Below are 16,580 nucleotides of genomic sequence, written 5' to 3'. Positions count from 1 at the left end.
GTCGGATAGACGTAACCCGGGGTCTGCCTGTAATTGGAAAGAGAATGAAAAATCATAGCATTCACCTTTTAGAATCTGGTTCAGTTGTTCCTCTTTGATTAAAATCACTGATCAGTATTCATTAAACTTTCTACCAAAAGAGTGTCTGTGTTTTTGAAAAAGTAATAGGTGCCATTTTAACATAAGATATGATATATTCCAATTTCTGACTACTTACAATATTTTGTATTGTTGTTTATTCTTGTTAGCACTTCAGAAATAGCAGTTATAGGAGAGTGAATTAAACTCTTGTGATTCATGCATCATCTACAGAGTTCAGATTGCAGGATACAATGACATCAAATAGTGAGGAAGTCAATATGGCTTTCAGATCGCAGGCTGAATTTGCATGGCTGGCTCTTAATTTTTTTATTTTATCTATATGTGTTTAAAAAAAATCTTATAGAATGAGCACACTTGAAATGGAAATCATTAAGAAACAGTCATTCTTTTGAGTAAAACTACTCTTTAAGCTATAAAAGGAACATTTTTTTAACAATTCTGTATGTCAGAGTCTTCAAAATGGTTTTGAAGTCATTTATTAATTATAATCACTGCAAAGAGATAAGACTGCTGGAAGTAAAAACTAAGGTGAATAGCAGCCTACAAATGCTACATTTTTGGTTCAACAATGATCACTGCCTTTTTAGCTGGATAGTTTTCTGTATTAATTTATGATTACTTCGGCACTTACTACTTGTTCTGGTTTTAAATAGTATCACATTCTTATTGGCAATGTGTTTTTTGTTAAAGGGTCAAACTTTGGAACCGAAGCAAGATTCATTTCAAGGTCAGGAATCTTCAGTTATGATTGACCAGAAGCCTACATTATATGGTCAACCCTATCAGGGGCAAGGGGCAGCAATGCCAGGAGGTTTTACTAACATGCAGGGACAACAGCAATCTTTTAATTCAATGATGAATCAGATGAGCCAACAGAGTGGTTTTCCACTGCAAAGTATGCATCCTAGAGCAAGTGTGATGAGACCCCGAACCAATACACCAAAGCAGCTCAGAATGCAACTCCAGCAGAGGCTTCAGGGGCAGCAGGTAATCTTTTTGCTTTTGTGTTTACATTTTTATCTTATTCTAAAAGATAGAACAACTTAATTACAAGGAGAAAGGGGTACATTGCTTCAGAATAATAAAGGGAACATTAAAATTGCTATAGTAGTTCATTCCAGGGATAGTCAATATCTTGCCTGATAGTGGCCAATATCATGATTTAAACTTTAGAAGAAGGTACCAGAATCTCAGTCAGGTTACCTATGGAATAAGTTGCTCACAGAAGATCTCTCTTCCTAGAACTTCCCTCTTAGAGGTTAGTTTGGCCCTATGGTAGAAAGATTTATGTTCCTTCCCTTTTTTTACTCTCTTTAAAGTAAACTCTGGATGATCTAATTTAGCTATACACCTGTCCAGTCTTTATTCTGAATTTTTAAGCTGTTGGCCTCAATGATGTCTTCTGCCAAAGAACTTTACAGTAAATTTATCTGGGTTTGTTTTTAATAAATAAATAGCTTTTCAACTTATTTACTTTGCAAATTAATTAACTCGTAATTTTCAGAACAATGAATTCACAGATATCAAAATGTGCTATTATCTATCAATCACTTTCTCTATGAATAGATGGATTAATATATTACTTGATTTGATTAATTATATTAAATATAAATTAATGGTGATAGAAAGTTTGTTCTCCCTTATTAATCTAATTCATTTTTGATAATTTGATGTTATGATGATAGGCAGAGTACAATAAACTAGATGCATTTTAACACTGCTGCTTTAAAAGTGCTGCTTTAATAAGATTATTTGTTGTCTCACAGTTTTCTTAGCATAATAGTTCAGTTTAATTGGTATGTCCCTCAGTACAGTACAACTTTTATTACGCAGAAGTCATTGGGGAACACTGAATATGTTTTGAATAAAAAAAATTTTCTAATAGCAGAGGAAATTTTTATTTCAAATGTAAAAGGTAGTGACAAAGTTCTGGATAACAGTGTATCAGATAATAAAGGCTGGGGAAATTAAGGGAGTGGCTACTATTGAGTGTGGTATTCAGCACTTCCCACCGTTTAGCTTTCTTCGTGGTTGTGTCATGACATTGAATCAGGCTATGGATTTTGGGAGCAATTGTCATGTGTCTTATACCTCTAACAGTGTCCATCCTTGAACTAGAGATGAAATCTGTAGTTAAATATATTTTGGAACTCATAAAAGTTGATCTATTAAATTATGCTTCTAATAATTTTAGTTATAAAATATTTTATGAGAAAGTAAAGCCTTTTAAAGTCAGGACAATTAATCTGAATATGAATTTAATCTTTATATTTAAACAGTTGTATGGTTCAGCATTATTTATCTAACTAGGGAAAATATTAATTTCTAGATTCTAGATGCAAAAGTTAAAAAGATCATGTTTGCAGAAAGGTGGTTTCTTTCCTTCCCCCCTCCATAAAGTGTTTAGCCATTGTTACTTAGTTTGGTGGTTATAGCCTGGTTGTTTTTCTTTTTTTGTGGGGGGTGGTAAATTCCTATTTCAAGCAGATTTATACAGCCCACTTACACACTGCTAACTGTCTTCCCCAAGTTTCTCAATCAGACCCGTCAAGCACTTGAGATGAAAATGGAAAACCCGGGTACTGGTGGTGCCCCAGGCTTGAGGCCAGTTATGCAGCCACAAGTGGGGTCACAGGTGAGTAATCAACAAACTAACCCTTTACAGATTGCAGGCTATAAAATAGACGAGAACAAATTTGTCACACCCACAAGGTCCTTGTAGAATTCAGGCCTTCTCTCATGGTTCCATAGGGTATACTTATTTTTTGGTGGCTCAAGAATGATCCTCATTAACAAGTGGGTAATTTCTCCCACAATTCTGAAACTGCAGACCTGTCAGTGGTCTGTTATGATATGCTACAGATGTAGAGTGTAAGTAATATGTGAAACGAGTGGTATGAGGATAACATCTTGTATTAGCTTTTAGAATGAAAACTTGATATATTGATCATTTTAATGCTGTCAGCTGGCTTTCATTAATTTGAATTCCATTGCTAGTTCTCGATGTGCTGGGTCCTATGGGTACACAGTATTTACATGGATTTATTCTCTGGCATGCCTTTAATTTTACTTGTTAATTATCATCCAATACATTTTTTTTGTTTATTTGTGGGGTAGCAGCAAGGTTTTCTTAATGCTCAGATGGTGGCTCAACGCAACAGGGAGCTAATAAGTCATCATATCAGACAGCAGAGGATGGCAATGATGATACAGCAGCAGCAGCAGCAGCAACAACAGCAACCTCAGGCCTTCAGTCCACCACCAAATGTGACTGCCTCAGGAAGCATGGACAGTTCTCTGGCAGGTCCCCCAATGGCTCAAGTTCCTTCACAGCAATTCCCATATCCGCCTAATTATGGTACTGATGCTAACATCTCAATTCTGTGTCTCACTCGCTCCATTTTCCATTTCTTCCGTTTTTCTCATCTACCTAAATATTCCAAATCACAATGGGGCTTAAGATAAATATGTGTATGGCTGGGGAATTTTCAGGGATGCTAAACCTGTTTTGTAGCCAAATATTATTAAATGGAACTCTCTGTCATAGTGCAGGGGAGCTATAAAATTATTTATCCATAGTTGAACATTTATTTCCCATAACAGCTGTTGTTGCCACAAATATACAGGCAAGTCCTTTCTGTTTGTGAAGATACAGTATAAACAGTGAAAACCCAAGAATTTATATAGAATTGTTATGCAAAACTCTCTGGTTGCTGCTTCCAGAATTTGCCATATGCTGCCTATTAATTAAAATGTCTGTTTCAGCTTCCCCTTCCTGCAGATATTAAAGCTAGTGAAAGTGAGAAGGAAATGGAAAGGATTTAGGATGGCTAAGCTTTTGTTGGTAGTAGGCAGTTTAAGCACAGAGACCTTCAGTATACAGATAGAGTGCAGGGATGAGAGGTGAGTGTTGGGGAAAGCTGTTAATCTGTGTAGCTTGTTTACATCTTGGACTAAGAAATTCCTTAAGAGTTTATGTTTTAGGTGTCAGCATTTCTTCAGTGCAGGAAATGGTTATTACCTTATAAATGTGGAGCTCCCTTAGTTCTCATTTAAACAGTCAAAATCAAAAGAGTTAAATGTGATGCCAAAGAGTGTACTGTTTATTGTGGAACTCAGTGATATGTTTCCTGACATAACAGAGTCTATCACTCTTCTCTCTCTTTTCCTGCCACCCCATTTCTGTTTTGATAACTCTTTTGCCTGGATAATTCTATGCTGTCATGTTATCCATAGAACTTTTCAGTCTTTCATTTATAGAAAGCAATGAAATATTTATTTTAATTCATGCAACATCTGTATCTGGTTGTCCTCAAAATCCAGTTTTGAGAGCGAAAAGTCATTGTCATGTATCCAGAATCATAATCCCAAGTAAATTCTCTAGGCTGTTTGTTACAGAATACTACAATCATTTATATCTGACTAGCATTCTGCAGCATTCAATTAAATGTTGACATTTAATTAGAGCAACACATTACTGATTCTCATAATTTAGTCATTTAATAATATGGATATTACATATATTAATTCCTTATTAGCTACTTTTCTTATAATTTCTCATGCTTATCTATAATGCTATATAAATAATATTGAGAAGGAAGATATCTTCACGCTTTTTCCCATATGAGTTATGAGGAAAATGTAACCAGCTCGTATTGAAAACACTATAGTACCTTTCAGATATTGAAGGAAAACTTTTAAAAACACTGCTGAAAAATTGACTACTTCCATTTATAAATCATTTTGCTGATTTAGCCTACATGTGTCTTTTCCCTTTCCTTTTGCTATTTCACTGATATTATTTGCAAAACCAGGATTTTATTGCTAAATGTTTCTGCACCTGCTGCTTATTTGTTACATTAAATTATAATTTGATATCACAGCTTGTTGTTGCTATGGAAAGGATTCTAGATGGGAAATAAGCTGCAGAAGTGAATGAAGTTTTAAATGTCCATATACACATGTACAAATCCATTTCCCATGTAAGGGCAGTGCAAACTAGTATTTAAGAATAAATATAAATCTGATGCTTCAGGACTTATCATGCTTGTTAACATATATTAAATGTGATATTTTTCATCTTCCATTGCAAGGAGACTAGAAAATACTTAAAGACAATTAGCATTTGTTTTGTTCCTTTTATTGCAAGGAATAAGCCAACAACCTGATCCCACCTTCAGTAGAGTAGCAAGCCCTCCAAACCCAATGATGTCATCAAGAATTGGACCCTCCCAAAATCCCATGATGCAGCATTCTCAGGCAGCAGCAATGTATCAGTCCCCTGAGATGAAAGGCTGGTCATCAGGAAACATGGCCAGGAGCAGGTGAGCACCAAAGACTTAGGTCAATATTTTTCAAAGGTGTAACCACTGGTTTTGGGCGTCCTGGCTTTCAGGTGCTAAAATTCAGACTCTTCAGAGTTTTGAAGAATGGGTGGTTAGCACTTTCTGAAAATCATGGATGAAATCTTGGCTCCATTAAAATCGATGGCAGTTTTGCCTTTACCATTCAATTGTTTGAAGTTGGACACCCAAAATCACTAGCTGCTTTACAAAATTATGGTCATATTTTTTAAAATAAACACACACTATTTCCAATTATATGTTGTAGGAAAAAACTAAGTAATTAAAACCTACGTTCATGCTGATGAAGACAATAGATGTGTTTTATTTTCCATTTAAAGTGTGTGCACATCTGTGTGTGTGTGTGTGTGTGGGTGTACCCACACCTGCACACCCATAATTATTTTATTAATTATAACACTAATTATTTTTACTAAAGGTGTAATCCAAAGATACATAGGTCAAGATTATGATTTAAGGCTTTCATGAATCTCTTGTCCCCTCAATACTAAGATTAAGGGTGTCATGGGAGTCTTTATGAAACAGTATCTTGGCCACTAAGCTTAACTTGTAACCTTTTTTCTCATTTCCAAAGTCCTCACAATTCTTAGTGTGTGTGGTGAGCTATTTACAAGTATTTCAAAGCTTTCCGTGTGTGTGTGTGTGTGTGTGTGTGTGTGTGTGTGTGTGTGTTTTCTGTAACTTAAGTACACATACATACTACTTAGCAGTGGTGAGAAAGGAAAGCTAAAGTACACGTTTCACCAGTATACTAGTTAATATGAAATTGTCTTTTGGTTTGGAAATGTGACTATGATTGTTTCAATGTAAACCGGAGTGGGGAACCTTTTTTGGGTCCCGGACTGCTGGTCCACAGATAAAACACACTGCAAACAAATGAGAAGCAAAAAAACCTTCACTGACGCAGCCCCCAACTGAGAAGGAGAAAGACACTCCTATGTTCTCCTCACAAACCAGGGTCTATGGAGGCCACAGTTAAGACATTTAGTGTGGGGCAGCAAGGAGGCTGGAGAACCAGCACAGGTTCTGCAATTTTGGAAGGAGAGCCCTGAGCCTTGGGAACCAGATCCAGGCAAGCCAGGGGTACATCTGGCCCCCGGGTCTGAGGTTCCCCACCCCGATGTAAACCATCTAGAGGGACATCTGCTGGTCATATAAATCCACTGCATGGTTGTGAATGATCTTGTTTTATATTCTGCGTCAACCAGTTTTGAATTCTGAGAACATGAACTTCAAGTGGCTATGTAATGCCGAGAGGCGGACTGGAACCTGGCACCTCTGGAGCTTAGTCATGAGCCTGTACAGCAGGGGTGGGCAAATTGTGGCCCATGGGATGGATCCGGTATGAAGGGGTAGTCCCCGCAGGCCCTGATCTCTATATTTACCTGCTGCTCTGCAGGTGTCGGGTGATTGCAGCTCTCATTGGTCATGGATCGCTGTTCGCGGCTAATGGGAGTGTCAGGATTTGGTGTCTTCTTTCACGCTGCTTCCCAATGATCCATGGACGACAAGAGCTGTGATTACCTGATACCTGCAGAGATGCAGGTAAATATACTGGTTTTGGCCTGCCAGGGAATAACCCTGGAGGGCCACTGTATATTTTTATTGTCCACCCCTGCTCTATAGCATGAGCTAAAAGCCAGGTGACTCTCAGCTAAGGCTGTAAAGCAGACTCATTTTCTCTTTTTCTCTGTAAGTGGTCTCAGTGCCACAAGATGTTACAATACACCACACCCCAAACAGCTATGCATTCTTTCTTCTGCAGCACTTAGTGCTTTGCTATAGCATTTTCTTATTCATGATCCTGCCACTGTCTTTCATTGGACCCAAATGTAAAACACTGTCTTGCATTTTGCAACGGAAAAGGATTTTGATCAAGATAAAGTGAACATTTTAGTTTCTATCCAACAGATAAAAAAATATCATGTCTTTGTCAAAAAACTAGTTCTTAGAGACTAACAAAAATATATAGTATCATGAGCTTTTGTGGTCAAAGCTCACTTCAGATAAGTGGAGAAAAAAGGAAAAATCTCCAAATTTTAAGCAGAAAAATAAGGGGGAGAGGGAACTCACACTTTCAATTAGGGATGTCAACATGTAGACAACTGTATGATAACCAATAAGTCTGGGCTTATCAATTAATCCTGTTGACTACATGTATTTTTTCCCCCTCTTGCTGCCTTTGTATCAGGGGCAAGAAGGGGGGGGGCGGAAGTGGGCTCCCCACGAGCACCGGATCCTTCCCTTCATTCCCCACCCACACTCCTGTGCTGCTGCCTCTGATAAAGGCAGGCAGGAGCCGATACATGTGGTGAGCCGGCTGTATGGGCATGCCGGCTCTGCGAATCTGCCTGCCTCTCCCCTTGCTGCCTCCTAAAGGGGGTGCAAGAGGCAGCTTAATATCCGTCTCCCTCCAGCACCAGCTCCATGGTGCCTCCCCTCCCTCTGCAGCAAGGGCAGTGGGAAGGGAGGCTGCTGCAAAGCAGCCACTGTTCTGAGATGGTTCCCAAGCTCCCCATGAGCAGGGGCTGCTGCCACCCCCACACTGCTGCCTCTGATAAAGAGGCAGCAGTGAGGGGTAGCAGCGGGCTCTCCAGGAGTGGGGCTGGCTGCCGGCCCCACCTCTGGGGACTATTGAATACAGTAATTCCTCGCTTAACACATTTTCGCAATAGCACGTTTTTTTTTTTTTTTTTTTGAGAACATTTTTCGAACAACATGACCCGTCCCCACAATAACACAATTTCTCCGGCCAGACTGTCGCTGGCAGCTGTGTGGGGCTTCCCCCTGCCTCCAGAGGTTTACTGCTTGCCGCGCCATTTCCCGGCGACCCCCTCTGGGGATGCTTCGCTCCCTCTCCTCCGCCCCCTGCTTGCAGCCGGTGGCTGGGTTTCCCCAGCTGGCCGGTCACTGGCAGCTGCTCGGGGCTTCCACTGCCTCCCTGCAAAGCGGCAGAGGTTCACTGCTCACCATGCCGTTCCCCGGTGATCCCCTCTGGCCGGAGGCTGGCGAGGAGGGGTCGCCTGGGAACAGCGTGGCAAACCTCCACCGCTGTAAGGAGGCAGGGGAACCCCCGTGCAGCTGCTGGCATCTGGCTAGCTGGGGAAACCCAGCCGCCGGCTGCAAGCGGGGGGCAGAGGAGAGAGAGCGAGGCATCTGGCCAGAGAGGGTCGCCGGGGAACGGCACGGTGAATCTCCACCGCTTTGCAAGGAGGCAGGGGAAGTCCCGGGCAGCTGCCGGCAACCGGCCAGCTGGAGAAACTCAGCCACCAGCTGCAAGCCCCCTCCCCGCCCTTCTCCAGAGCCAAACACCTCCCCTCCCTGCTATAACTCAGTCCCCTTTCTCCCCCAACCTTATGTCCCGGTCCCAGCTGCTAACAAGTGAAGGCTGGAGCTGCGAGCACATATGGGCTTGAAACGCAACCCCCACCTTTTCCATTATTTTCAATGGGAAAATTGACCCTGCATAACACGTTTTCACTTAGCACGATTATTTTCTGAAACGTATCTATCGTGTTAAATGAGGAATTACTGTAGTTGTGTAACAGCTAAAATTTGATGTGGTTACATGACTATTCACTTACATGCTATCTAACGTCTCTCCTGTCAGTTGTTGTACTGGTGCTAAATGAGGCTAATTGAGTGGGCTGTAAGAGTCCCATACTTAGCTTTGCATGTAGTATCTGTTATGCCCTTGATCCTGGTTAAGTATGAATAGATGGCTGAATACATTTTTCACCTAACATTCATGAGTTTATATCTTTATAATTAGCAATCAGATTTAGTCTAGGAATATTGACAACATACCTTGGAAGAAATGTATTGAGCACAACAGTTGTTATGATGGTGGACTAATATTATCACTAAAATTTCTGAAATGGGAGCTACAAGAGAAAGCTTGTATCCATTAATTAGCAATAACACCTACTTACCAGATTCCTGAAAGGTAAATCAATTTGAAGATTTCAGATAACAAAAGGTAACTGATCAGAGTACTGGTGTTTCTGTATTATCAGTCCAATGTGTAAAAGTAACATGTGGGGTACCTTATGGTGCTGGTAATCATGTAAAGATTTAATTTTATTTCTTACCTATCTGCTATGTCAGTAGCAGATCATTAAAATGCCAGCCAAACTTTATGGAAGGTAAATGTAATTGTTCTTGTGTGCTCTAGTTCTTTTCCACAGCAGCAATTCAGCCATCAAGGCAGCCCTACAACTTATAATATGATGCATATGAATGGCAGCAGTGGTCATATTGGACAAATGAATATTAACACCATGCCCATGTCCGGCATGTCTATGGGTCCAGACCAGGTAAGATAATTGTAACAATTCGCTCCAGTGATAAATAGTTCTGTAGAGATTTAGAGGCTTGGTCAGCCCTAAAGGTCTGGGTGGTTATAAGATCCTTTTATAGGTCCAAATCTCCTCTTTTCCTATTGATAACAATTGGTTCTCAAATTAGTCTACTTCCTCTCTCACGTTTTCAGTTCTTGCCGTCTCCCCCAGCCATTTGAGATTAAAGCTTTAATTTTCCATCAGTGGGTTCTATCTTACTTTGCTGGCATTTCACCAAGTCCATTCTGAAGCCTGGAAGTCTGCTTGTAGGTTAGCTGTTTCTTTTCAGGTATCTCATGATTATGGCTCAGAAGACACAATGATCACCGCATAAATAGCTTGGGGAAATTACAAAGACCAAAATACTTGAAATCGGCAAGTGTATCTGCTGAGATTTTGCAAATTGTCCACAAGACCATCTTCAATCTAAGAAAAAGATTTCAAATAGACTAAATTGATACATTTCACATTGGAGAGGGGGAGTAAAATCAAGTGAGCAGTTTGGTTTCCATATATGTAAAATGGTCAAAATGCCCTGTGAGGATTAAGCAGTTTATACTAGGTTAGGGCATTCACCTTGGTGGTGGGAGACCAAGATTCCAGAACTTCTACTCCAGTGAATACCTAGCCACAATGTATTAGAGTCACCGAGAGGGACCTGTCATAGAATGTCCCATGCACCAGTGGTTAGAGTATTTTTCTGAGAAATAGGAGAAGCAAATTCAAATTGCTACTTTGCATCAGACTTGTATCAGAAGAATTGAATCTGAGTTTCCCATATCTTGGGTGATTTCTCTAACTAATGTAATAAAAGTTATGTGGGGATGGGCACCATGACCACCTCCTTTCCCTATTTTGTGTGGGTTTAGATGTGCTGTGAGCATGCCACTGGATTAGGCCCTGATCATAGGTAAGCAGGGAAACACCTAGTTTGTGAATCCTGCTGGGTCTTCGGCATGAGTTAGGCTTCCAGCTGCTAAACAGCATCAGGACTTAGGTGGATGTGTGCTTGCCCAGCCATCAATATTTAGGCATCTTCAGGACTTTAACAGTGGAAACTTAAGTGCTTACAGGGTTAAGTGGCAGCCGAGTAGAAGTTTGTGAATACCAGTGGTGCCCATATTGTGGGACATGGGTGCTTTACTACCCCTTGTGAATTCCACCCTGGTGTTCTTCTGATACATGTGTTTTGTTTTCTTTTAACAGAAATACTGCTGACACCTAAAACCATGCGTTCCCAAAGCAGAATGATTTCTATTAATGAAGATGCACTAGTATTACAAAGAAAAGCTACATATTCTTCGTGGCAACTAGTACTGGCCTTATGGAAATAACTTTTTTCCAGCTGACCACCAAGATGTCCCAAGTGACTTCATAAAAAAGGACTCTTTTTTAGTAGAATCAGAGTCTCTGTATTACTGTATATTGTGGTGTACAAAACAATGATCATAAATATTTTTGGCACTCTGCCTCTAGAAATGTGAATTTGGGAATGGCATTTTAGTAAATATGATGGCTAGACTCTATGTATGCCACTTGTATTTACTGTAGCTATCCAAAGCCTTTAACTACAGGCAGGCTAAAGTGCCTGGAGAAGTCATGGTGGGTAAAAATATCTGACAGAGAATGTAGTTCCTAGCCTTGACTCTTATATTAATTTGGAAATTTAAATGCTGCTTTTAACCTCTTATCCCCAGGAGTCAGGATTTCCAAACAGGCAAAGAAAAATGAATTGGCATGTAATGTTCCATAATCCTGCCCACTGATGCCAACAGGTTACAGAGAAAATAAATTAATTATTTAAACATAGTTGTGACTAATTTAAATTTTGATGTGCAGCTAAATGCACTTTATAAAAGTCTATATAATGGATTAATGCAATATCATTGATAATAAATTGAAAGGTAGGGTGCACTCGTGTTCTTTTTCAAATGCAGTCTCAAGAATTGTTGATTGATAAGACTGTATACTGTAATGTTTTATGTTAATGGAAATTAGAGCAATAATCCTTCATGGTTTTTTGGATAAAAAAGAACCTTCAGAAAAATCAAGGCAAGGCACTGCAGTCTGAATCAGAATTTTGCAGGGCTTTTGTGAATAAATTTTGTAAATATGGTCTTTAAGATATTGTATTATATATATGACTTTTGTAGGTCACTAACTCATTTTTGCAGAGTTTGTGAAGCTAAATATTTAACAAAGTTGATTTCTGTAAACTCATCCTAGTTGAGGTCTAGATAGAAGACCTTTCCATTTTATTTTTAATTTAATGACTTTGGAATTGGGTGATTTTTTTTTTTGTTTTTGTTTTTTTTGTGGCCCATCTTTTTTTTTCTTTTGTCTTTGCCACTTATTTTACATCTTTACCATAATAGCTTTTAAAAAAAGATCCTTTGTTTAGGGGTAAGAAGTTGGTTAGTGTTTTCGCCACAGTAAGTGAGCACTTTGTTACATTTCATTTTTTCTATAGGGCAGTTTGACAAAAAAAAAAAAGTTCCCTGGATTGTAAACTGTTATGACTTGTCAGAACAGTTCATGTGGTGATTAATATATAGTTGCCTCCCCTATATATGTTTCTAAACATGCCTATTGGTAAGTATTGTTAATAACTTCTCCACCATTGCATCTTACAGTGAGCAACTCATTTGTAGTCACATGACATCCAGAAACCTTACTAAGACACAGTTTAACCAAATTGTCTGCTTCTCTTTGGTTCTTCTATTGTAATGAATGTATTTTCCAAACAAGTGTCTCTACTATCAGTATTCATGTTAGGTTACAAAACTATTCATCTTTATCCGTTGACAAGTTGTATTTTTTATCCATAAAACAATGCTATTACAGATTATCCACTTTCAGATAGACGACGATTGAAACATGGAAACGCCATAAGGATGTGAACCAGAAATGTTTAAGGCATGTGGTGCTTTTGCTCTATTGTTCATTGTGTAATGGAAAACAGACTTCTCCCGAGTGAGTGAAAATTAGTGATTCTTACAATTTCTTTGCTACTCTTAAGTATGAAGTCATTTTGTTTTGCAGTACCATGAATGAATTTCCATGTTCTTCCATTTTAATATAAATAATTTTTAGTGCAAAAATTCACAAAAATAACATTCACCCTAAATGTACTGTCCTGTTCTATAATGCAGGTAGATGCAATAAAAAATCTCCTTGTTATACAGATCAGTCTCTGCAAATACTATTGAGAACATAAGATTTGGCTATATTAATTTAGTTGTTATTGCTCCTTAGTCTGGTTCAACTGTGTTGTAATCCATGCCATTTACAAACATAAGGATCTGTTTCCCTTTTCTTGCTCTTTAGAATCTACCTGCTGGTTGAGTCAGTGCAATGTAATGAAGTTAACAGGCAACAATCCCATGCTTTTTATATTAAATCAGAATAGAATGATTTTATATCTTGTTCGTTATATGATGGAAGCTGCAAACTTTAATTGCTTTGACTAGTGAAAACTTCAGCCTATCTGCTATTTTATGCATCTTGCCCTTAACTTTTTTTTAATTATTCTATTTATATTTCTAAAATGTGGTACCTAATGGATGTTACAAAGGCTCCTCTTCCCTTATCTGCTTTTAGAATGATGGTTTTTTCCAATAATTACTTTTTGCTGAATCCAAAGATTTGTTTTAATTCAAATATGATAAAAAGATAATGTCATCTAGAGTGACAAGTATGTTTACTTAACAAAATAGTCCTTTGATTTTTGGTAGTATTTTATATCTCCAACAACTGTGTTTTGGTTCTACTGTAAAGCAGAATAATTCAAGAAGCTTTATAATTATTTTTGACAGTAAGATCAAAGTTTACTAGTGTAACCAGTTGGATAACTACTGCATAGCAGGCATAGTCTCACTACTTGCCTGCCAGGTTTCCTGTTGTTTACAGAAACCATTATTTTATAAAATCCATAAGCAATTTTTTATTCACTCTCATCCTAAATTGTATTTTTAAAGTTAGGAATTCAAGCGCATTTACTTAAAGGTCTGAATAAAACTATTTGAATGTTGCACCAGTTCACACATTTTATTTTAGATTTTAAGTGCAGACTGATAGAATAATACAGTAGTTATGAAACCATATAATTCTGAGAGCAATATTTTTAAATTCTCAGGAGAAGGCACACAGTATTGAGAATTACATTTAAATTTAGTTTACATTAAATACTGCTTAAAAGGTGTGTATCTTTACATTGCAAAAACAAAACAAAAACTATGTGGGCTGATTTATAAAAGGGTTGGTTATAAAGTATTACTGCTCTTCTGAGTTTTGTGTTTTGATGTTAATAATAATGTAAATAAACGTTTCTATTTAAAACCTGAACTTGGTGATTTGGTATGTCAGATGTTTGAGCTGCCACATGTGCCAGTTATATTCTGTGGGCCAGCAATGTAGTATTTTTATATTAAACCAAAATATAGCCACTCTGGAGAAAGACTGTGGTAATGTAACACTGTTATATGAGAGAGGCTACATTTGAGGAATGTGTTTGAGTTCTTGGCTGGCTGCCTGGGTTTAGGTTAATCTCAGTGGCTGTGATGTATCAATTGCAGAGTTGCCTTTAAAATGGTCTTTCTGACTTTAAAAATAGTGCTCTGATAACTAGGAGGAAGGGTGAGGAAATAACTTCTGTTCCCAAGTTTTTGTTTTTCTTGCTATATTGTATACTTTCTGTCCTAGGGAAAATCACATTTTGAAAATACTTTGCCATTTTTTTCTGGAAATGTATATTCAGACTGTACTAAACTACAGAGAAAGTTCTGTATTTTGTGGGTGTAGAGGTGAAATTTTCAAAGTAATTCTGATTGGTGTGCAGTAGCATTGTTAACAGGAGTTGGCCTTTCAGGATTCTACCTTCTGCATGTGCAAAACTTGCTGCCAGATAAGCGAAATGTAAGTACAAACCCTTCGTGCTCATGAAGATTTTAATTTCCCTTTCTCTCCCCAGAGGGAACTGTACACAAATACATGTGCTTTCTTCTTCGTGAAAGGTCTGGAAAACAGTGAAGCCATAAATTCCTGAGAGAGACCTTTTCCATTTGCCACATACTTGTATCAGACTTTTACCATCCTTGTAAATGCCTTTTCTTGCTGGTGAATCCACTATAAAAGTCAGTAGAATCTAATATCTGACTGCATTTCCTAATCCAGCACACGCTCTACTTTTGAAGTACAAAACTCTTACAAGACAGTTTGGGACAATATATTAAATCTGACCAGGGATGATCGGAATTCAGGCTTAAATCAAATTTACTTTTCCAACCTTTACTTCAGCAAGTGCATTGTTTACAATACGCAAAAGACCATAGTCTACCCTTAAGAGCATTTATTTGCTCAACTTCCTATTTTCACATTCTACTTTTAGATTAAATATTATAATATTTATATATGGTGCTAGAGGTTTCCGACCCTAGCAAGTAATCTCTGTTGAAGCTTCCTATTAGTTAAAAAAAAATAATAATTTGCTTTTTAAAAACATGTTTAGAGGGACAGAGGTGCAAATTTGTCTTTTGGCTGGTCAGAGTTGTTACTATATAGGCAGTCACATTTTCCATTTTAAATCAGCATAATTCAAACTAGTGTGGAGAAAAGAACTGCTAAACAAATTCAAGATTTTTCCTTCTGCTGGTCTACAGCATGGGTGGGCAATATAGCAGTAGAAGCCCACCCCTGGTCTACAGCTCGATTTTTTTTTTAAATACTTAAAACTCATCATGTATAATGATAAATGTAAGGTGTAATGCACATTGGAAAAAATAAAGCCATCTATTCATACAATATGATGGGGACTAATTTAGCTACTCAAAAGAGAAATCTTGAGTCATCATGGATAATTCTCTGAAAATATCCACTCAATGTGCAGTGGCAGTCAAAAAACAAGCAATGTTAGGGATAGAGAATATATAAAACCGTGGTATGCGGACATCTTGAATACTGGGTACAGATGTGGTTGCCTCATCTAAAAAAGATTTATTGGCATTGGAAAAGGTTCAGAAAAGGGCAACAAAAATGATTAGGGTTTGGAATGGGTCCCATATGAAGAGATATTAAAAAAACAGGGGCCTTTCAGTTTACTAAAGAGGAGACTAAGGGGGGATATGATAGAACGTCTATAAAATTGTAACTGGTGTGGAAAAAGTGACTGAGGAAAAGCTATTTACTTGTTCATATAACATAAGAACTAAGGGTCACCAAATGAAATTAATAGGTAGCAGGTTTAAAACAAACAAGGAAGTTTTTCTGCACACAGCGCACAGTCAACCTGTGGAACTCCTTGCCCCAGAGGATGTTATGAAGACCAGGACTTTAACAAGATTCAAAAAAGAACCAAATAATATTCATGGCAGTTCAGATCAATTGATGGCTATTAGCCAGCATGGGTAGGAATGTGTCTCTAGCTTCTGTTTGTCAGAAGCTGGAAATGGATGACAGGAGAAGAATTACGTGATGATTGCATTGTGTTCACTTCCTTTGGGGCATCTGGCATTGACCACTGTTTGAAGACAGGATCCTGGGCTAAATGAACCTTTGGTCTGACCCAGTATGGCTGTTCTTATGTTAGCACCACATTTGAAGTTTTGCACATGATGTGGCAGACAAGCATGAATGCTAATTTTCAGTGCATTTGCAAAGCCTTTTTGGAGTGTAGTTATAGAAATATTCACATGTACTATGGTATACATGATAATTTATTACTTTGTTCCCTTTCCTAATACTTACTGCAGATTTATAAATATTAACTCAAAAATTCTCG

At 38.1% G+C, this 16,580-nt stretch overlaps 1 protein-coding gene across 9 annotated transcripts in view; it reads left to right on the top strand.

The window, feature by feature from the left end:
• NCOA3 (nuclear receptor coactivator 3) overlaps positions 1-14,149 on the top strand; it is a 191,549-nt gene extending 177,400 nt beyond the window's left edge. For 8 of the 9 annotated variants that reach the window (XM_089769688.1, XM_075901554.2, XM_075901553.2 and 5 more), the window contains 6 exons: positions 793-1,089; positions 2,633-2,737; positions 3,220-3,460; positions 5,252-5,426; positions 9,640-9,781; positions 11,012-14,149. In XM_089769688.1, coding sequence (XP_089625814.1) covers positions 793-1,089; positions 2,633-2,737; positions 3,220-3,460; positions 5,252-5,426; positions 9,640-9,781; positions 11,012-11,023 — 972 coding nt within the window. In that variant the 3' untranslated portion in view covers positions 11,024-14,149. The remainder of the gene's footprint in view (positions 1-792; positions 1,090-2,632; positions 2,738-3,219; positions 3,461-5,251; positions 5,427-9,639; positions 9,782-11,011) is intronic. The other variant, XM_089769690.1, reaches the window with a different exon arrangement.
• Positions 14,150-16,580: the final 2,431 nt, after the last annotated feature.

The sequence above is a fragment of the Pelodiscus sinensis genome, chromosome 17, assembly GCF_052426305.1.
Source record: "Pelodiscus sinensis isolate ZL-2025 chromosome 17, ASM5242630v1, whole genome shotgun sequence".
In the NCBI taxonomy this organism is placed as follows: Eukaryota; Metazoa; Chordata; order Testudines; family Trionychidae; genus Pelodiscus; species Pelodiscus sinensis.
Note: the sequence above shows the minus strand (reverse complement) of the source record. Positions and strands in the feature narration are given on the sequence as shown.